The 23,614-nt window shown below is 37.1% G+C and overlaps 3 protein-coding genes across 9 annotated transcripts in view; all 3 read left to right on the top strand.

Moving 5' to 3' along the window:
• Positions 1-23,614, top strand: part of LOC124354137 (tyrosine-protein phosphatase Lar) — a 784,869-nt gene that overhangs the window by 145,711 nt on the left and 615,544 nt on the right. The gene's annotated exons all lie outside the window — the stretch shown is intronic.
• LOC124355667 (uncharacterized protein PB18E9.04c-like) lies at positions 17,198-18,191 on the top strand. The gene is made up of 2 exons (XM_046806829.1): positions 17,198-17,223; positions 17,351-18,191. Exons 1-2 carry the CDS (start codon positions 17,198-17,200, stop codon positions 18,189-18,191), a joined length of 867 nt encoding a protein of 288 aa, XP_046662785.1.
• On the top strand, positions 18,346-19,008 carry LOC124355666 (endochitinase A1-like). The gene has a single exon (XM_046806828.1). The coding sequence runs from the start codon at positions 18,346-18,348 to the stop codon at positions 19,006-19,008; it is 663 nt and encodes a 220-aa protein (XP_046662784.1).

Genomic DNA, 23,614 nt, shown 5'->3' with positions numbered 1-23,614 from the left:
TACAAGACTAACAGAATTTCTTGTCGTCCTGGATTCTTAAGTCTTCAGGGGAGCGACACAAATGGGAATTTGTAGATTTAATTTTTGTACAACAGTACATGAGTATATTACTTACAATAATCGAATAAACGTAATGTAGGCTTACACATTTACCTTACTGCCTTTTAATGATATCTTGTCTTATATATAATGGTTTACTTTTATTTCACTCACAAAATCCATCGATTGCATTTCCTTAGAAACAGTGAACAGTGAAGGTAATAATACGAGTATGTCCGACAATGTAATCTGCCTTTCTTGTTGCTTTTGTCAGTTGTGAGCAACATTGTAAACTTATTGATTTAAACATTTAACTCTCAACGACCTATTTTCCACAGTTTCTTCAGAGACGAGGGCGAGGGTGATAATAGAAGTAATTTGTCACAGCGTCAGGACCCATTGAGTAAACTGCCCCTTTGTATCCTTATTTGTTTCCTGAAACTTTCTTGTTTATTTTTAAGACAGAAGTCTCTCAATATTACCTTCCAGCCTCGGTTATAACATCAGTTGCAAGAATATCCGTTTCTTTCTCTATATTATATTGGCCATATTTTGAGTCACCTGGAATTTACATTCATATTGCATTTTGCTTCTGTTGTTACATTATTCACTATATAATAAATAATAGGACTTCAGAGTATGTTATTTTAGAAAAAATATGCTAATCAAAACACAAGAATAATTGTTTAAATCCGGCTCTGATAATTATTGTGATGCATACCTTTTAAATTAACATATTATTGATTTTCTTATTTATGCTATTAATAACTCCAAAAGGATCATTCACGGACAAAAGAAACATTCACTTATAAGTGTATATGATTTAAAAAGCATTATTTCGGTATTTGAATATCTATAGCTTTTAATGACACTGCAGTTTAAAACTTCACATGTTGAAAAGTACTGTATGCCAAAATGCTGATGGAACATTGTAACTTTAAGAACAGAGGGCGATAAATTTGGTTTACTTCAACATTTCACAGTGAAAAGTAAAATTGGTTTATTGTAGAAGCAGATAGTTTCCGTGATGCTCTCCTCACTCCGCACTGAGGCCACCGGAAATCATGAGAGATGAGGACGCTGACAACACATTGGCTGATTAATGTCGCCAATTACGAGCAATGTTTGCTGTCTCCGGCCGTGAACTTTCCCACATTGTAGCGTTTGAATATTGATCAACGTGCTTCCCTGTGTTTGTTGACTTCACATTGTCAGAAACATGAACACATTAGAGATGATTGGCAATATGATAACAATTATTATTGTAGAAGCAGATAGGTTTCCGTGACGATCTCCTCACTCCGCACTTAGACCACCGGAAATCATGAGAGAAGAGGACGCTGACAACACATTGGCTGATTAATGTCGCCAATTACGAGCAATGTTTGCTGTCTCCGGCCGTGAACTTTCCCACATTGCAGCGTTTTGAATATTGATCAACGTGCTTCCCTGTGTTTGTTGACTTCACATTGTCAGAAACATGAACACATTAGAGATGATTGGCAATATGATAACAATTATTATTGTAGAAGCAGATAGGTTTCCGTGACGATCTCCTCACTCCGCACTTAGACCACCGGAAATCATGAGAGAAGAGGACGCTGACAACACATTGGCTGATTAATGTCGCTAATTACGAGCAATGTTTGCTGTCTCCGGCCGTGAACTTTCCCACATTGCAGCGTTTTGAATATTGATCAACGTGCTTCCCTGTGTTTGTTGACTTCACATTGTCAGAAACATGAACACGTTAGAGATGATTGGCAATATGATAACAACTATTATTGTAGAAGCATATAGGTTTCCGTGATGCTCTCCTCACTCCGCACTGAGACCACCGGAAATCATGAGAGAAGAGGACGCTGACAACACATTGGCTGATTAATGTCGCCAATTACGAGCAATGTTTGCTGTCTCCGGCCGTGAACTTTCCCACATTGCAGCGTTTGAATATTGATCAACGTGCTTCCCTGTGTTTGTTGACTTCACATTGTCAGAAACATGAACACGTTAGAGATGATTGGCAATATGATAACAACTATTATTGTAGAAGCAGATAGGTTTCCGTGACGATCTCCTCACTCCGCACTGAGACCACCGGAAATCATGAGAGAAGAGGACGCTGACAACACATTGGCTGATTAATGTCGCCAATTACGAGCAATGTTTGCTGTCTCCGGCCGTGAACTTTCCCACATTGCAGCGTTTGAATATTGATCAACGTGCTTCCCTGTGTTTGTTGACTTCACATTGTCAGAAACATGAACACGTTAGAGATGATTGGCAATATGATAACAAATAGTTACACTTTTAATTCTTCGGTCATCCACATGTCCCGTGCAGGTCTGATAGCATCACCATGTCTGAGAAAAATATAAGGTTCAATTTTTTTTTTTTTTTTTTTTTTTTTTTTTTTTTTTTTAGATCAAATTGACCTTCCTCCTAGTGCAGGGCTCGAAATCTGACTGTCACAGACTTCGCTCCTGCAATTTAGTGTCATATTCGTCTGTAGAGATCCAAAAAAAGTCCAAGACGAAGATGCTCAATACGAACTCTTTGCATCGTTTCGGCATCACTACAAAGTATAGTCTAGGTGAAGTGGCTTTCTCATTGTCTCATTAGGTGCACAATCAGGAGACAATGAGAATAACTCTTCCCCTAGGTTACGCTATAATGTGTAGTCTCCGTGTCACCTATGTCGAAACGATGTAACTCATTCATTTTGAGCTTCTCCGTTGCCGATTTTTTTTGCATTTCTTTAAAAGAACATGACTCCAGATTCCAGGAGTCAAAGCTGTGATATCGTCAGAGAGCTGCAATAAGAGGTAGGTGAACTAGAGCTAAACTCAAATTGTACATTCGTTTAACCCATACCACTATAGTTACCTTACGGACAAATCTTACAACACCTCCCAATGAGGGGACCAAATTCCTTCTCCAGTGGTTGTGATTATGCACGATGAATGATGATGCTGATACTGTTAGTATAGGTTCTAGACTGAACTTAAAAGACTAGATTTACAATGTAGATTTGCAGTTCATTTAACGTAATCGCTCTTTAAATTATTTCTATTTAATTTCTCTTTAAAATTATGCCACTTGTAGATTGGAGGCAACTAAAAAAGAGATTTAATAGAATTATTTTTAAACATTTCTGCTTGATTTACTTATTTTTGACGTTTCAGACACACATTTTTGTTTATTTTAAATCCGCACACGTTTAACTAACGTAATTGCACTTCATGTTGTTTTGTGAATTGTGTGTATTAATATCGTGGAAGGAAATTAAATCGCATAAAAATGTTTACTGACAGATCTATCATTAATTACTTCTAAAATAGTTCCCTGGTATTTAGTTCTAGTATATTCAGACTTGTATTGTTTATTTCCATACAGATGTTTGTTGGAATTATAGGTTAGTTAGAGCATATTCCAATTAAATTGTGCCTTCAGTGCTTTTCAACAACATATTATTAATTGTTGTTAGAGTTTATCACAATAACTACTATATTTGCAGTAGGTATTGCTGGTAGGTATTCAATGTTATACAGCGAGAATTATTGTACACAGTAATTGGTACAAGTGTCAGTGATATAATTGCGCTTGATGTATAAAACGATTATTCATATCCGATTAGCTATCTGTTTTTTACTTGTCGCTGTACTAATACTGCATAAAAAAATCAAATTTTCTCATGGAATGGCTTCATAATTGAAACCTGTACATTCTCTATATATAAACCCTCCAAGTACGACTGGCTTTTACTTATGAACCAGCTATGTAAAACTTTATATAAAACTGTTGTTAATTATACAATAGCACAATTTAGATTGTTGTCAACTATAAGGTTTTTTCTTAATCTAAGAAGTTGTTCTCGTTGTAGACCAATTTAATCATAGTCGTTCTCGTTGACCATATTTTTATTTTCGGATGCGACCTTAAAGACAGTGCTGATTGGTAATTGGGGTCTGATACAGAACCTATGAATGTGTTTCTGAATTTACTGCTTATATGGAGACAATATGTAGTGCCTTCTAGTCTACGCTAGCTGTACCGTGATGTAGATAATGTAGAAACGTAACTTGACATCAGCATAACCCATAGACCGACACTAGCGCAGTCTTGATTCATCGAGTCGAATCTTCTAGAACTGAAGCTAAACAAAGTCCGCTGAGTAACATCTCCTCTCCGTATATGAATTTAAAATTCTCTAGACCTAGATCTGCATCTACACAAGACAACATGAATCTTTTAACTGTCATATAAGCGTTCCGGTATACAGCACGTCGAAACATTACTAACACAATTACATTCTTGAAATATGTGACAAGCCATCTGCAATCAAAATATCTGTTACCTGAAGATGGTTTCTCGCAGCGAAACTAAATATATCTGAATTTTTAATGTATCATCAATGTTACGACGCCGTGTGAACAGAAAACAAAAATAGTTTGAGGTAGTTAAGACGTAAACGCGTAAGCCTGAGAAATATGGAGATAAAACTTAGCTTCAGCGTCAGGGGAATTTAAATAACTAATGATTTGTTAAACAGGAGCTTAATAGGAAAACTCTAAATGGATACTAAATCCCTGCCGATGTAGCATTAATTGTTAATATAAGGATATTTTCACCAAGCTCGTAAATGGTAAGACTCTGAGAATAGATTACCATTAACAGTAAGTTGGTTCTAAAGTTTACAAGAGATTATGTGTCCATTACTGCAAGATATTAATGAGACTAGGGGACTCTTAAGAGGCCATATATATCCATATATATACATATATATATATATATATATATATATATATATATATATATATATATATAAGATAACGTAGTGAGATATTTTAAATTATAATAGTAATCAATTTCTAATGTATGAATTTTAAATTTAGTTTTTTAAACCTTTAATTTTGGCGTAAAGTTAGTTTGTACTCTCTATAAACGTCCAATCGATCATGTGTGTCGTTGACACCTGTGACTCGATCTCTGTAGATGGAGGTGAGGAAGTAGTACCTGTACTATACTGTACTAGACGGCAAGGTGCGGTGCGGGTCCTTCCTTGATTAATGGTTACTAATTACCCCCAGTCTCTGCCTAGGATCAAACTTACTTCCGCAGACCGCTAACTAATTGATTGGTTCTCCTCTGCACTCTTAGTTAGCAGTTTCGGAAGTCTCTGTCGTTACTCAATACGGGTTTCCGGTCTTAATACGACGTGAAGCACGAAACAGTGATTTATTTTAAGACGTGTGAGCTTTTGAACTAACATTTACGTTGTGTTAGTTAAACTATAGTACTAGTCTACATAGTTTGTTATCCAATATTACATCTCATCATACTGATATTTTTTATCTATCACGTCAAAATAATGCCGAAGCATAATGAAATTGTATTAACTGTGTGAGTATTTAGGATCTGAATCTGTTGGGTTAGCTGTAGCGTAGGTTTACAGTCATACTTGCTGTAAGAGCATGGTCTATATAAAGTAAACTCCTGAAACCTTGCAAATAAGAGAATTACCTTTTATTCATTTGACCCTTGGGCCAGTTTATGTGGATCCTTTACCTACAGGCGCTCAATACTTACGGCCATTGGGTGTTTGCTCCTCTTTTACTCTCACTCAAATTCCATCCACCCTCCATCCTCGTAGTTAATTCAGCAAACTACATCATGTCTATAAAGCCATCTATAGTTGTTGCATTATAATAGGTAAATGCAACCAGATCATAAGTTATTTGTAACTTGATTATTTAATTAATAGTCTTGCACGTAGTTATTATGTTTTTATCTTCATGTTTTCTCTCTCGGCTCCTTTCCTCTTCGTCCTTTTCCATTCATACTTACCTTGTCTCCAAGACTAACTTGCAGGCAAAGGCTTAAAGGCGACTCCACCAGCTATTGCCGGACTTTCGAATAACTTACATGGCTGAGTGGATCGCTCAGCGGCAAACCATCCAAGAACTCGTTATTACGTGAAATTTGCTATCGTGATGAATGCCACGACAATCACTATCACAAGAGCATTTACAGTAAAGATTGGGAATAATATTTTATTTAATTACAAATACATGTCAGTTTAAAAAATAAAAGCTCGGTATCACAGACCTTTGTATCATTCTCTTTGTGTACAGAATGGCTGCGATATTCCCATTGTACCCCCTGGTGGATCCCCTTTTTACAAGTAGTTGTTTTCTATTCCTTTGGTAATTTTGACGTAACCTAAGAAGTGTGATGTTCTAGAGGTTATTAGGGGGTGTTAACAGCGCTACATTAATCGTATGTATAGAGATGAGGCCTCATTACTTACATAAGTCAGTCGGAACAATGCTTGAATGGTTCTGAACCCATATAAAATTTCTCAGTTCCTTAGTTTTTCTAATCGTCGGATTATTAATTAATAATTAAATGACTATTCTGTATTAGACATTAGAAATATTAAGCAGTGATTAAAGAATTTTATTAATGTCGCATGTGTCACCGCTGAAAGTACACAAAAAGATACATTTATTCGTTTTAAGTTACCTTCATTAGATTAATTACGTATATAACTTTATTAACAGGAGAATAATTACTCCTAATTACATTTTAAGTATTCATAGGAAGATGTCACTCTAGTTTCCTCGTAGATGAAGATAAAATCCTGAAAAATAAAAATTTAATTTTTTATTGGTTGCCTAACTGGACCATTGTAACTAACAATTTTATAGCCACCGTTCTAAAAAAGAGATAAATAGTTTAATTTTCATAATCTAACATAGTTTAATCCAAATGTCCCTTTGATAGTTTATAGAGGACGTGATCGATAAAAATATTTGATGCAGTTCAACTTCCTCTTGGTTGTCTTGTGTTTGACAACTTTAATTCCTTTAAGACGATGCACGTAGTTATAAACTTAATAATTCGGATATCAATTTGAAATATTATTCTGAATTGAATTATCGCGTAAACAGTTGCGTAGAACAGGAACGATCGTTGATCACGAATTGTGGAATAATAATTAGGCTAGTAAATGTAGGAAGAAGCATTGTTATTATTATGTTTTCTACAGAGTGGCTCCTGACATTTCAATGCCGGATCAGTGCTGTGTTCTTGTGAGTGGACGCCGGTAAAGTTGTAATATAGTGTAGTAGAGCAGAGCGTTGTGCCACAAAACCCGACCTACTGTATCCTGGGCAGAAGGTGTACTTTCCTACAAAACACCGTTGGTGCGGGTTTTGTCCTCGGACAGTTTAATCAAGGAGCCATCCCGGTTAATGTGTTAATTCAATGTTCTTGGGTTACAGTCGGTAAATCGGTTAATCGATTTCGCTCATCTAATTATGAATTGTCCATGTTTATTAATGTTTACAAGCTGGCAATGTTATTTCATTATGTTATACACATTATAGCACAGTCTCTGTTTATTGTTCTGTACATGATAAACTTTCGTTCAGCCACGTAATTGCACAATCTTAATAAGTTGGATTTGGAAAACAATGTTTGCAAGCTGACAATGTTATTTCATTATGTTATACACAGTATAGCACAGTCTCTGTTTATTGTTCTGTACATGATAAACTTTCGTTTAGCCACGTAATTGCACAATCTTAATAAGTTGGATTTGGAAACAATGTTTGCAAGCTGACAATGTTATTTCATTATGTTATACACAGTATAGCACAGTCTCTGTTTATTGTTCTGTACATGATAAACTTTCGTTTAGCCACGTAATTGCACAATCTTAATAAGTTGGATTTGGAAATAACCAATGTATAACAATAAGAGTTAACATTTTTTTAACTATAGTTTAACTCTTACATAACTACATAACTTTAAAAGTTTGTTATAAATAAATCTATCTGTATAACTTACCTGATTACTAAAATTTTAGTGGCATTCTGTTTTCAATGTATGTAAATAGTATATTTTATGTGGCAGTATAATGAAATGAATAAAAAGAAATTTACGTTTTACATTGTACCGAAATATTAAAGTAATTAATTCACCGTTTGTTACATAGTCTCATGATGTCATTGTTATTGTTAAAAAACTTTTAATTTCGATAGTGCTTAGGAAATGGACATTAGATGCATTATTAATTAATATTGAACCATGCGGCCCACGCGTTTCTGCCGGTCTGTCTGTATATCTGTTTGTATCCCTGCACAATAACTCGAAAACAAACTGACCTATATACTTTAAAGTTTACATGAAGCTTCATTTCTATAAAGCTAACGTAGAATTCGATGATGGTACATGGTATTTGGCTGTCTGTTAGCGAATCCTTTTACATTGTTCTTATGAGTAACCATGATGGCAACGATTACATACCATAATACAAATATTTTCAACAATCTGCGTACAATCTTATGAGATTGTTACATGGGACACTTTTATTTGTAAGACACTACATTAAAAACTTTGCATCAACTTCATTTCTATGTAGACAAGTTCTGTCATGACGGTGCGTGGCCAACCATGGAATTTTGCTGAGCGTTATTGAAGGCTATCAATCAGTAACCTGACAAAATTTCTGGTCTGCCTACATGAGGGATGTAACAATTAAATGTCTTTTCTCTATGGTTTCTTGTCTGTCTATTTGTCCACTGGACATCTTAAAAAAGAGATTTGAAATGTGATATTTGTTACTCGACACGTGTCTGTGGCATACTTGTCTCTATTAAAATCAATATTAGTTTTTTAATCTGTTTTAAAACGTATTGTAAAAAGTATATTTTTTATATTAGTAGTTAAGATAACGAGGAGGCAGTTACTATGACATCGGTTGTTGGCAATTATTGTCAGGTACATTAAGGTAACGTCAAGTCATTTTCGTAGAAATTAGTTATTGTGAGGTCATAACTAAATTTATTGGAAAGGTCAGACAAACGACGGTGAATTGAAGTACAGTATTGGAAAGTCAGTCACTGAAAGAGCGGTTAAGTATTTGTTGTATTGTCCTCGTGTGTTCTGCGCTCTTATCGTTATCTTGTTTCATTCTCGCACATAAATCGAGAGCTTTATTAAATGTAAATATATATATATATATATAAACACAATCGCCCTTATGACGTCGCTGTCTGAAAGGTAGACATAGGCGGTGTTTACGTACGCCAATATAGAGGTGAAGAGGAGCTCCTGTGCGATCTCAGTGCACTTTACGCAGCTGTTCCGCCATGGAGCCCAACTGTTGTTCTTTATTCGTTGCTCGTTGTTGGCAATACAGAAAGGTTCGTATTTTTATGTGTGAGACAAAGTGAAGATATAGTGTTGTGAGCCCTGTTTGTGTAATTTTGCCTATATGTACTACAGTTTCTTTACGTTTTAGTTCCTAATTTTGATATATATACTTGCTTGAATTCACCGTTACGTAATAGTATGTTATGGTCCGTTCGTATATGATAGAAGTTCCAATAAATGTCGTAAAAAAATAAATGTTGTCTTTTATGTGCGTATATAACAGTGTGTATGAACATTAGTGCCTTCATGGACATATGTTTTTAAATTCATTTTAATGATATAACTTTTCTTTAAATTTGTAAAACGGATAGAAATAAAAATGATACGTCCAGTATCACATGTTTTTAAATTGTCATTATGTAGGCATTTCAGGGTATTTATTATGGCATACAATTTTGCGCAAAAGTTGCATCAGGAGATATTGCCTTTTCCCTTTCAGATGCCTTATTATTTACTCTACAATAAATATTTTGTTACATAGCAGTGCTAACCAAATGTAAGTAAAATGTAGGGGATATGTGCTATAATTTGGAACCTTTTGGAGGATGGACATTTTGAATGTTTGAAACCGTACACTTTTATGTTCTACCTCTTGTAATAAGTGACCTACAATCACTTATTGTATATGAGTTCTTAAGCGTTTCTGGATTTTATGAACAATTCTTCAGTTATTGTGATTAGCTGGTTAATAAATATTTAATTTCTGGCAAAGTTAGCGACCCTCTGATGTTAGGCATTGTATGCATTTTTAAGCATTAATTGTCTGTCTTGATGTGTTGTATTGTTTTTTATTTTGTGAAATTTTTTATCAACCGGTTATTTTGGTATAATCATTATTACGTTTGGTATTATCATTAATTTATCTTGATATATAGACAAGCGCAAATTAAAACGTTTCTTTTAAATAGTCTATTGTTTAATGTTAGTTTTCGACAATGGATTATGAAAACAACAGGGCATTTTCAATTTTTTTGATTTGAAGAAATCAGAAACTCTGCCTTTCGACACCTGCGGCCTAATCCCTTCCTCAGGTGGATGATTAACCTAACACATAATAACAATATAGGTGAATAAATAATCGAGCTTTTTGACACGCATGCAGCTGGAATCACAACAGACGTTTTATCTAAGTCATGCATTTAATAAAATAAACGCCGATTATTTTAACTAAACTAATGCATTCAGATGTGCATGCAATTATTATCAACTCCTGATAACTGACCAGTGGCTAATAGTGAATGGGTATCGTCATGGTAAAACTAGAGCTCTGTACTATCCTACATTCAATTACTTATGAATGTAACGCTAGGTCGTAGAGCTGGATCTATGGAACTTCAGGAAATTTAAATTTGCTCTTTATGGAGTTTTTAATATTTTAAAATTTTGTTTTCTAACGTTTTGTGATTTGTCAACTCTGCCATAAAATATTGCGTGTTTCAAAGTAGCTTAATTCAGTTTGATTTTACTTGTATTTATTAAAATAACTTTTTCAAAGTTTTCTAACTATAACGTTTTTATTATATAGTAACACAATTCGTCTTGTTACTGTTATGCTCAGTTGTGCTAGCTACATTTATTACATGGCGTTTTCTAAGCTAGGTACTTTAAAATATCATGTATTCTGTTTGAAGCCATGCTTCTAGAAAAAGAAGGACGAGATTAAAAATGCGGAACTCTTCAAACCCTCCGGTTGTTTGTCGTCTTGTGGCCTTCAGAGTGTGAGGTGCTACAGTGGAACACGCCGTCAGTCGTAGTTCTGTGTTTTCTGTCCAACAACCTTCTTTTCTACGTAAAACGTTGCTTTAAACATACGTTATGTTCCTCATATCACTTTAAATATATTTCATAATGCTCAGAATTCTCAAACGGATGTCTTGTTTTTTAACTTTTTCTCTATCTTTGCAGTATTTTTCCTATCTTTGGGTGTATATGGATTAATCATATATCTTAATTAATATTTACATTATTCTCGTTGTATTAGTTCCAACTACTGTACATTAATTTGTGTTTTATTTGTATGTATTTTTTATCAATTGTTTCTCTTATGCTTAGTTACCTATGTATTTATGGTGTCCAGCTGGCAAGCTGTGGTCACCACCAGAAAGGGCCACTAGGTTTGTGTTTGTATGTTACTATATCCTTTCTTTATTATTTTTACTCCTTTGATGAGTATTTCTAGCTTTCTATTTCAGTTCATAATCTCTCATCTTAATACTCTATGGGTCAGTCACCTATTTTCTTGTAATTGGGTTTATTTTGGCTTCTGAACGTTTTTCATTTATTTTTGTCTTACTATTATCGTTTTTAACAGGGGAAAAAAGATAGTGTTTGAATTGCAGAAAAACAATTTTGGAAAGACCAGTAAGTTTCTCACCCCGTTGTTATGATCATTGTGTATAATGCGAAAATAAAAAAAGGTATCAACTTTTTTTATTTTGTTGATTGCCATCCGTATATTTCGAACTCACGATTTCACATAACAATTAGTGGAATTTGTAATATAAAACTAACCCGTTTCATTTCATGACGTTAAGCCGGGGGAGGGGAGAATATATTTTTCAAATAACGTTGCCAATCTTTATAAAGTGTTAATATATTTTAAAAGAGGATACCTGTGGTGAGTAATGACGGAAGCTGGCGAGGAAGGGTGGTGGTGAGCAATATATCTGGAAGTTTTCGCACAGCACGGTGCAGCATGGCGCAGTGATGTTGAAAAATGGTCCAGGTATCATTATAGGCTGACAACGACACCTGTGGTGAGTGATGACGTAAGCAGGCGAGAAGGATGGTAAGCAATATAGCTGGAAATTTTCGCACACCACGGTGCAGCATGGCGCGGTGATGTTGAAAAATGGTCCAGGTATCATTATAGGCTGGCAACGACACCTGTGGTGAGTGATGACGTAAGCAGGCGAGAAGGGTGGTGAGCAATATAGCTGGAAGTTTTCGCACACCACGGTGCAGCATGGCGCGGTGATGTTGAAAAATGGTCCAGGTGTCATTATAGGCTGGCAACGACACGTGTTGTGAGTGATGAGGTAAGCAGGCGAGAAAGGTGGTGGTGAGCAATATAGCTGGAAGTTTTCGCACAGCACGGTGCAGCATGGCGCGGTGATGTTGAAAATTGGTCCAGGTATCATTATAGGCTGGCAACGACACCTGTGGTGAGTGATGACGTAAGCAGGCGAGAAGGGTGGTAAGCAATATAGCTGGAAGTTTTCGCACAGCACGGTGCAGCATGGCGCGGTGATGTTGAAAATTGGTCCAGGTATCATTATAGGCTGGCAACGACACCTGTGGTGAGTGATGACGTAAGCAGGCGAGAAGGGTGGTGAGCAATATAGCTGGAAGTTTTCGTACAGCACGGTGCAGCATGGCGCGGTGATGTTGAAAATTGGTCCAGGTATCATTATAGGCTGGCAACGACACCTGTGGTGAGTGATGACGTAAGCAGGCGAGAAAGGTGGTGAGCAATATAGCTGGAAGTTTTCGCACAGCACGGTGCAGCATGGCGCGGTGATGTTGAAAATTGGTCCAGGTATCATTATAGGCTGGCAACGACACCTGTGGTGAGTGATGACGTAAGCAGGCGAGAAGGGTGGTGAGCAATATAGCTGGAAGTTTTCGTACAGCACGGTGCAGCATGGCGCGGTGATGTTGAAAATTGGTCCAGGTATCATTATAGGCTGGCAACGACACCTGTGGTGAGTGATGACGTAAGCAGGCGAGAAAGGTGGTGAGCAATATAGCTGGAAGTTTTCGCACAGCACGGTGCAGCATGGCGCGGTGATGTTGAAAATTGGTCCAGGTATCATTATAGGCTGGCAACGACACCTGTGGTGAGTGATGACGTAAGCAGGCGAGAAGGGTGGTGAGCAATATAGCTGGAAGTTTTCGCACAGCACGGTGTAGCATGGCGCGGTGATGTTGAAAAATGGTCCAGGTATCATTATAGGCTGGCAACGACACCTGTGGTGAGTGATGACGTAAGCAGGCGAGAAGGGTGGTGAGCAATATAGCTGGAAGTTTTCGCACAGCACGGTGTAGCATGGCGCGGTGATGTTGAAAATTGGTCCAGGTATCATTATAGGCTGGCAACGACACCTGTGGTGAGTGATGACGTAAGCAGGCGAGAAGGGTGGTGAGCAATATAGCTGGAAGTTTTAGCACAGCACGGTGCAGCATGGCGCGGTGATGTTGAAAATTGGTCCAGGTATCATTATAAGCTGGCAACGACACCTGTGGTGAGTGATGACGTAAGCAGGCGAGAAGGGTGGTGAGCAATATAGCTGGAAGTTTTCGCACAGCACGGTGTAGCATGGCGCGGTGATGTTGAAAAATGGTCGAGCTATCATGCCGACGACACCTGGCAGCACTATTAGTGTGGTCATCAGACGATGAGCTCTCTTAGAGCCTGTCGAACACTTTTAAAGTTATTGGCAGTTAATTAAATGTTAAACCTTACGATTCTTATTGACTACAGTTTTAAGAGTATAGTTACTGTAATTATATTTAGCGTGTGGTTTCTGTCTTTCTTTATTAAACAGTGAACATTGACGATCTACGAGTATTTGGTAATAATCGGTGGACCAATCTACATATAGGATATGTAATAAAACAACTGTGACATCTATATTCATGCTCGATTTCTTGCGTGGAACTGCGTCGTCTTTCTTGTAAGTTAGAAGAAGTACACCTCAAACAACATTTTAACTACTCACGAGGAACTGATATTAACTTTAGCACTTGCGACAAGATCTCAGAGTTGTAGGGGCTGCAGGTATTTACGCTGGGTTGAGTCATTTATGCGCCTTGCTGTTGCGTGGGAACTGGATAAAATTAAAAGCTATAATACCGACGCTCTCCTAATATGCTTTGTTTGCTTTGTTCCTTTTACCCATTTATTGTCCTTATTTATTTCCTTTTTTCATTCAAATCTGGAAAAGCGTTAATTTATATGAAACAGTATTGTTAACATCTAAGATATCTTTAAAAACTTGTCATTGCATAAAACTGCTAAATCTGCGACACTTAACCAAGCAAATTATTTATTTATTTAAATTATTCTGTCAATCCATGTAAGAATTAGCAATATAACTATACGAACATGTTATGAATTTTGATAATTTATTATGATATTAGATTCCGTCAGTCAAGGTTTACAAAAGTGGTGCTTTCATTTTAAACTTATTGTCTCTAGAATGTCATCAAGGGTTAACGGATTCGGTGAGGGGAGGGGGGAGGGTGAAAATGAAGATCGCACCTCAGTTCTGTTCATATCCTGGCACACATTTACATACGGAGCCGCAAGCGGCTGCTTCTCGGATATTGCGTCCGGTGAAGAATGAGTTCAAACCAACTTTAAACCGAGCTTTGCCCAAAACTTAGTACATTCTGCAGCGATCCCATTTTAAATACTCAATTTCAATAAATTTTATTGATTTTTGGCCGTTTGTCTTTGGCCATTTTCATCATATATACTGCTTCGGAAACAATATGAAAACACATTGATCAACCATACAATATTATTCAATTTATTTGAAGAAGGTATTGTTAATTGTTTATTTGAAAGTATAACAAGATTATTAATCTTTCCACTGTTATGTCCTACTGCAACTGAAATGCGATCTGACTTCTGCTTCGTTATGTAAAGTTGCATACGCCTAAACATGCCAAAATAAACCTTTCAAACGCAACATTCAAGTCAAAGTTGAAAATAAAGTTTTATATCACACTGTAGTAGATGCCATATACGTGAAATGCAATAGGAAGCCAAATAACAACTAACCAAAACAACGTGTTTTATGTCAACGGGTCAATCCACATAATGTGTTCATAGTTTTGTGTTTCATGTATTTAATTAGTTTTTACATTTGCGTCTTAACTTTAATATTTTATGTCTATTCCATATTACATTTACGTTCGATGCATGGCTATATTTTTGCTTTAGTTTTAGTAAGCTTTTTCACAGTTTCTTATGAACTTCAAGAAATGTTTTGTTTAAAGCGATTGTGTAGTGAAATTTTATGGATCGTATCTGTTACAGAACGCGTAAAGATCGAGACGTCTATTGTTCATTCCGGTACATTGGTTGCTAAAGCAGTAAACTGGAAAATGGTATCGAGTATTTTGATAAGGAAACAATAAAGCCTCTGTGCTGGACTGAATTTAAGACACTAGGATTCTATAAATGGTCCAGAGCCGGTTCTTATCCACACAAATAAAGGTAATCTATTCGAAATAATTTCACTGCAATATACTCCAGTCACATCTCATAATCGTGTTTAATTCGTGTATTTGATTAGTCTGAAGTAGTTAAATTGTTGTCTAGAAGAATATTTTCAAACGCTTGTTTATTACCCCCACCTTACAGGATGTAATAACTGGATTATCTAGACAGGGAAATCTTGGAAACCAATCGTGACATGGAGCTGTACTCTAGTTGTTAAATTTACATATTTCAGTTGTTTCAAATGCTAAGGTCTCATCACTTTGGTTTCGAGTTGCAATAAGAGAAGAATCTTACAAATGTTGACTGATGCCGTCCCACGTAGATATTTAGTATTACCAGGCTAATATGTTAATGGCAACATAGACTTGACGAATTGTTATTACGGCTTGTTATATCTCAGAAGTACAATGTCGAATCTACTAACACACTCTTCTCCCCAATTGATATCACTAGGCACGAGATTTGGATCAAAATCTCACACGAAAAACAGCGACCAGCTCTGATGAGTTCGGCTGGTACTCTACGAAGCTGCTATATGAAGATCAGTGTTGTTTTCGTCGCGCTTCTGGCAATGTAACAAAACTTTTATCACTGATGTAGTTATCAAGCATATTTATGGATGGTCTGCTGAAAATTCATGGCGTAGAGTACGGTGTAGCCATCGTGTTTGTGGTTGTGGATATCATGCTAGGAGATGCTTAAGCTTTGCCCTGACATTGCCATTACTGTTATTTATGGATAGTCCAAGCCTGCGCATACGTGGCGTAAATTACAGTGTACTAATGCTGTTTGTTGTTGTGGATATCGTGCTGGGAGATGCTTAAGCTTTGCCCTGACGTTGCCATTACTGTTATTTATGGATAGTCCAAGCCTGCGCATACGTGGCGTAAATTACAGTGTAGTCATGCTGTTTGTGGTTGTGGATATCGTGCTGGAAGATACTTAAGCTTTGCCCTGACGTTGCCATTACTGTTATTTATGGATAGTCCAAGCCTGCGCATTCGTGGCGTAAATTAGAGTGTACTCATGCCGTTTGTGTTTTAATTAAATTAAACGGCTGTTGTGAAGTGACCATGCATTTCCCCCATACGAACAAAGTTAAACCTCTTGTACTTTTACGCTCTTTTATCGCAGATTTTTAGACATTAGGGTTGAAAGGACATTTTTCACTATTCCGACTAAAACTGAGGTCGCAAAATGAAGTTTACTATTGTTACAGTCAAGATTGTCGTCATTACAGCCGGCTGGGTCTTAGCTGTAACTCATTAATTCCTCACAAACACACTTTTTTACGTTTATACGTTTGTGTGAGTTATAATTATTAATTAGTGTACTGTGTGATAAGCGGTACCATACAAGCATAAAATTCTTGAAACAATTAAAGAACTAATGGTTGAAACGTCAAATGCTGTTGCGAGGTTGTCTACTTGAATGCACTATTATCGTAAAGTAAATAGTGTATGACGATGGAATTGCGGCTTATGTAACCCTGCCAGGAAGATAAGCCACGAGGGTTTTGGCCGCTCTCTGGCCTCGACACGGCGCAGCGGGCGAGATCGACTTGGCACAGTCGCGGGCGGTGATTAATCTCTTCTCTATGCATGCAGTACTTCCTACCCTGGCATTACTTCCGTACTCTGGAAGTGTATATTATACTTCGAGATGAATGTAATTGTTGTTCCTTTTTAGTAGCTGTTGGTAGTAATGGAATCAAGTACGTTGGCAGTAAAGTAAGATAGTACGATTATGTTAGACTGCTTTGACACTACCTGACAACAATAATGCCAACTTAACGTATTTAATCTAGGATATAAAACAACGTTGTTGAGAGCCGTTGTAACTCTGGCAACTGTCTAGAAACTTGTTTCCTTCTTCGTGCGATGTCTCCCACCCCCGTGTTACCAGTACGCCAGTCAGTAGTACCAGTACGCCTGTCAGTGGTACCAGTACGCCAGTCAGTAGTACCAGTACGCCTGTCAGTGGTACCAGTACGCCTGTCAGTAGTACCAGTACGCCTGTCAGTAGTACCAGTACGCCTGTCAGTGGTACCAGTACGCCTGTCAGTGGTACCAGTACGCCTGTCAGTAGTACCAGTACGCCTGTCAGTGGTACCAGTACGCCTGTCAGTAGTACCAGTACGCCTGTCAGTAGTACCAGTACGCCTGTCAGTAATACCAGTACGCCTGTCAGTGGTACCAGTACGCCTGTCAGTAGTACCAGTACGCCTGTCAGTAGTACCAGTACGCCTGTCAGTATTACCAGTACGCCTGTCAGTAGTACCAGTACGCCTGTCAGTAGTACCAGTACGCCTGTCAGTAGTACCAGTACGCCTGTCAGTAGTACCAGTACGCCTGTCAGTAATACCAGTACGCCTGTCAGTAATACCAGTACGCCTGTCAGTAGTACCAGTACGCCAGTCAGTAGTACCAGTACGCCTGTCAGTAATACCAGTACGCCTGTCAGTAGTACCAGTACGCCTGTCAGTGGTACCAGTACGCCTGTCAGTAGTACCAGTACGCCTGTCAGTAGTACCAGTACGCCTGTCAGTAGTACCAGTACGCCTGTCAGTGGTACCAGTACGCCTGTCAGTGGTACCAGTACGCCTGTCAGTAGTACCAGTACGCCTGTCAGTAGTACCAGTACGCCTGTCAGTAGTACCAGTACGCCTGTCAGTAGTACCAGTACGCCTGTCCAGTAGTACCAGTACGCCTGTCAGTAGTAACAGTACGCCTGTCAGTAGTACCAGTACGCCTGTCAGTAGTACCAGTACGCCTGTCAGTAGTACCAGTACGCCTGTCAGTGGTACCAGTACGCCTGTCAGTAGTACCAGTACGCCTGTCAGTGATACCAGTATGTCTGCCAGTGGTACCAGTACGCCTGTCAGTAGTACCAGTACGCCTGTCAGCAGTACCAGTACGCCTGTCAGTAGTACCAGTACTGTCAGTGGTACCAGTACGCTGTCAGTAGTACCAGTACGCCTGTCAGTAGGTACCAGTACGCCTGTCAGTGGTACCAGTACGCCTGTCAGTGGTACCAGTACGCCTGTCAGTAGTAACAGTACGCCTGTCAGTGGTACCAGTATGTCTGCCAGTGGTACCAGTACGCCTGTCAGTAGTAACAGTACGCCTGTCAGTGGTACCAGTATGTCTGCCAGTGGTACCAGTACGCCTGTCAGTAGTAACAGTACGCCTGTCAGTGGTACCAGTATGTCTGCCAGTGGTACCAGTACGCCTGTCAGTAGTAACAGTACGCCTGTCAGTGGTACCAGTATGTCTGCCAGTGGTACCAGTAGGCTACGCCTGTCAGTAGTAACAGTACGCCTGTCAGTGGTACCAGTATGTCTGCCAGTGGTACCAGTACGCCTGTCAGTAGTAACAGTACGCCTGTCAGCAGTACCAGTACGCCTGTCAGAGGTACCAGTATGTCTGCCAGTGGTACCAGTACGGCTTGTACCAGTAGGTATGTCTGTCAGTGGTAACAGTACGGCTGCCAGTGCACCAGTACGGCTGCCATGAGTACGGCTGCCACTGGTACCAGTATGGCTGCCAGTGGCTGCCAGTGGCACCAGTACGGCTGCCAGGTACCAGGGCTGCCAGTATGGCTGCCAGTGGCACCAGTGGCTGCCACTGGTAACAGTACGGCTGCCACTGGTACCAGTATGGCTGCCAGTGGTACCAGTATGGCTGCCAGTGGCACCAGTACGGCTGCCACTGGTACCAGTATGGCTGCCACTGGTAACAGTCAGTAACAGTGGCTGCCAGTGGCACCAGTACGGCTGCCAGTGGTACCAGTATGGCTGCCAGTGGTACCAGTACGGCTGCCACTGGTACCAGTATGGCTGCCAGTGGTACCAGTACGGCTGCCACTGGTACCAGTATGGCTGCCAGTGGTACCCAGTACGGCTGCCAGTGGTACCAGTATGGCTGCCAGTGGTACCAGTACGGCTGCCAGTGGTACCAGTATGGCTGCCAGTGGTACCAGTATGGCTGCCAGTGTAGTATCAGTGTCAATGGAGATGCCCGATACTGTTTTAAAATCTTTAAAAAGTGTAGGTATATTTTAAATCAATCCTAAGTACAATATCGTCGGGAGTGAATCTGAGATTTCATCGTTATAAGAGAAATTTCTTCGTCTGGTTTGTTATAAGTTACTTTATATTATGTTCCAACAATTCTAAAACAGCTGTATAATTTACATTGCATAGTATGTCGACTGTCGGAAAGTAAATGTCTGTTTCTGTACTTGTAATTCCATAGAATATTGCTATATAAACCTGTCATGTACTAGAGCCTTAATCAAAATCAAATTGTTTGCATAGTTGACAAATTAAGGAACAGTTAGACCGTAAGGTGCAGCTGTATATTCTTACAAGTCATACTGAGAATGCACTAAATTGTTTGAACGAATTCAGATAGAACAAGGAGTGAAGGGAATAATTCTAGTTCTGATTTTGAGTTCTACTTTTAGTAACTTTATATAGAGAACTTACGAGTGGACTACCATTTTCGCTCCGTGTATCGTTAGAAATAAAACATGGAGCGACGTATTTGCACAGGCGGGTATATTTATTCGTGTGGGAAAAGATTGTTTATTACCCACTTATAGGAATTTTAAGTAAGTGTTCCAAATATTCGGATGGGGTTTGCCAAGGGGAAAACATGGGCTTTCTTAAATTAATTTTAAACACTGATTTATGGCAGCACAACCATATTTTAGATTAATTACCCACAATTTTGAATTTGTTTATATTTTATGGTCTTCAAAGTATAGAGTAAGCTTAATAGTAACATCACTTCTTGTTTTAACCTTTCCGCAACCACTGCGGCGCTATGAAAATATACAGATATGAAAATTAAAAGTTTTAGTAAAAATATATTTTAATTCTTAGTTTTAGCAAATAATAAGATTCAGTGCTTAATCAGTATTAAAATGGAGATATCAAATGCAAAATTACTATATTTTGCTATAAATTTTAAGTATTTTATAAAATCCATCCTAGTTGTCTTTTGACAGAAGTAGGCTTCTGAGACCTGTACCTATGTACATATATGTTCATGATCCGGGAAACAAGGAAAAATCATCTATTCCCTAATATATATATATTAATCTTCAATAAGAATTCTTCAATTATTGTAATAAACATTTTCTATATTTCGGCTTAAGCCGTCTTCAGGAAATTACAAAAATTATATAAATAGGGCTATAAGAACAGAATAAACATAAAACATCAACACAGAAAATGAAAAATAAGAATGAATTATTGTACAATGGTGAACATATGATTTAATTTTATAAATTCACTTTGTTGACTAAGTCACCTTAAATTTAATCCACTTGGAAATTTTGATTTAGTGACGAGTTGATGGGCTTGTTCCATGGTTCTCAGACTGTGTGTACTTAAATTTTGTGATATTTTTTCTAATTGGTTTCACTGAAAATGTTTCTTCAAAATTTAAATTATGTATTAAGCCATGTGCCACTACAGGTTGCTCTGTTTTTTTATGTTTATATGCATACCTGTGCCCAGTCATCCTTGTTCTAAGTGAATTTATCGTTGAACCAATATAATCTTTAGGGCATAACTTGCACTGAATTTGGTAAACAATATTTTTTGATTCACATGTTAAGTCTTCAAATATACTGTATGATTTTTGTGTAGAACTACTTGTAAATGTTTTTGAAGTAGAGCACATGTTGCAAACTAAACACCTGGGTTTATTGCAAGGATGTGACCCAACTGTCATGTTTTCTTGGTCTTTGTGCTTAGGTAATTTTGGATGGACTAAAATATCTTTCAAAACTGGTGGTTTTCTAAATCTTATTTTTGGAATGTATTTGAATATGTTTTTAGTTGAAGCAGAGCTGTCCAATAAACTGTATGCTACTCGAAGTATATTGTTAATTTTATAAAGTCCTGGATGGTATTTTGTTAAAAACTTTGGATCATTATTGTCAAATTTAGATTTACTTGTTCCAATTGATAGTGATTTGGTGTTCAGTTTGTTGTTTAAAAGTTTTCGTGGATAACCCCTTTTGGAAAATGCTGATAATAAATTATCAATATATTGTTCTAAGTGATATTTGTCACTGCATAAGTGACATAAATATATATATTTATATTTCGACCCTTCATAATTAATATTTCACTCATTTTCTATCGCTTCTATGTAGTGTAACAGTAGAAGCGATAGAAAATGAGTGAAATATTAATTATGAAGGGTCGATAGTGAGTTACGGTTAGGCTGTGTCTAATCCGACCGCAATACTGGAACCATCGGTGTGTAACCGCCTGGACGACCGAACGTGGGAGAGAGCGAGGGTAGTTCTTAATGACCCATCCTCATCGTCCCCACATCTTCATCAAGTGCTCCTCATTCTCTACCTATTACTCAGCAAAAATGTTTAGCAGTTTTGTTTGGATATTGGTATTTTCTTTCGTGTATAAAATAATTATGTAAAATATTTCACAAAATCGATAGTTTTAGATATATTATCTCTAGATTCCAAATTAAACGATTCAAATTACCATGAAGATAAATTTTAGAGTACGATGAGATATAAATTCGTTAATTTATAACATGTTTTCTAAAAACTTTTCTTTAGCCTAAAAATATATTCTTTAGCAATTGAAAAATTTATTTGTACTTTCGGAATAATCATAAACATAATATCCAAAATAGTTCTACAACTTGAATGTAAAGTATGTGTATTTGGAATTACTTACTTTTGAAATTATATATGTATGTTAAAAATGTGTTCTTATTAAATTGACGGAAGAATTTAACATCGTTAAACACAGTGACCTAATATTTCAAGAATATAAAATATTAAATGAATATGAAGAAAATAGGAAATATAACATTTACGTGTTAGAGAAAATGAAATCCAAATTTTGTTTAACCATTACTGTAAAATTAGAATATATTAAAGTGAATGTACTTAACAGATTTAAAAAGTTTTAGACGATAAAAAGAAGAAATTAATGCAAAAGATGTAATGTATTTAATTATTGTTTGTGGTATGACAATTACCTAAAAAAAATTATGGTTGCCTGTAAAGTCGGTTTTACGGGCGAAGATTTTACGTGACAACGTCTTTTTCTCGGTAGAATATTTATTGATATGAATATTATTAAATTGCACAATAGGAACAAGGAATTGAATGAAAATAAGAATTGCACAAATTTTAACTATAGAAATATATTTTGTTTACTAAAACATTGTACATAATTTGAAATTAATTAAAATTTGTTATTGTAAATGGTAAAGTTGAATAAAACATTTACTAAAATTGGAATTTGAAATTCTTGCTAAACACAGTTAAATTCTAACTTCGCGCGTGGTGATTGGTCGGTTTAGTTCGTTTCTTTGGTCGCACTGTTATGACAGGTTAGAGGTTATAATTTGTTATTTTAAATGTTTGACTAGCAATACGCGCTGTTTCTTCTCAATCGACTGAATTACGATTGATTGCAGAGTGATTTAAACTAATAATTTACTTAACACTATCAACATTTGTCAATAGTATGACATAACCTATAAACTCAGTTTCTCAACTTTTGTGTCGATCTAACAATTAATCAATCAATCATAGTTTACGATAATTAAATATCAGTGTACAATTATTTACCTTTATTTGTTGTAGTTGTTGTAAATGACGAATCTAAGCACTCCACATTTTCACGAATAAACATAGTTATCTGCTTTATCCCGTGCGGCGGACCCACAGTTATCTGCTTTATCCCGTGCGGATCCCGTGCGGCGGACCCACTGGACGGGCATCGTAACGTTACCGGGCGTTACACTTTTTCATGAGTGACTCCGAGCCGCAACCTAATTTAAGACGTTGTCACGTCAATAAAGAATGTGATACGATTAATTTTGTAGAATAAAGATCTTTCGTAGGATCTTGTTTCAATTTTATAGATTTTGCATATAATTTGTAATATAAATTTAATTCATTTTAGACACACTTTTTTATTCGTTTTTAAAATATGTAAAATTCACGTTTTTTTAGAAATTTAACATGTTTTTATAGATTGAACATTTTGTAAAAACATTTACATTCTGTTTTACAGATATTACTTCGTTTCTATATCTAATCTAACATTACCATTTTGGC

Source organism: Homalodisca vitripennis, chromosome 2, assembly GCF_021130785.1.
Source record: "Homalodisca vitripennis isolate AUS2020 chromosome 2, UT_GWSS_2.1, whole genome shotgun sequence".
In the NCBI taxonomy this organism is placed as follows: domain Eukaryota; kingdom Metazoa; phylum Arthropoda; class Insecta; order Hemiptera; family Cicadellidae; genus Homalodisca; species Homalodisca vitripennis.
Note: the sequence above shows the minus strand (reverse complement) of the source record. Positions and strands in the feature narration are given on the sequence as shown.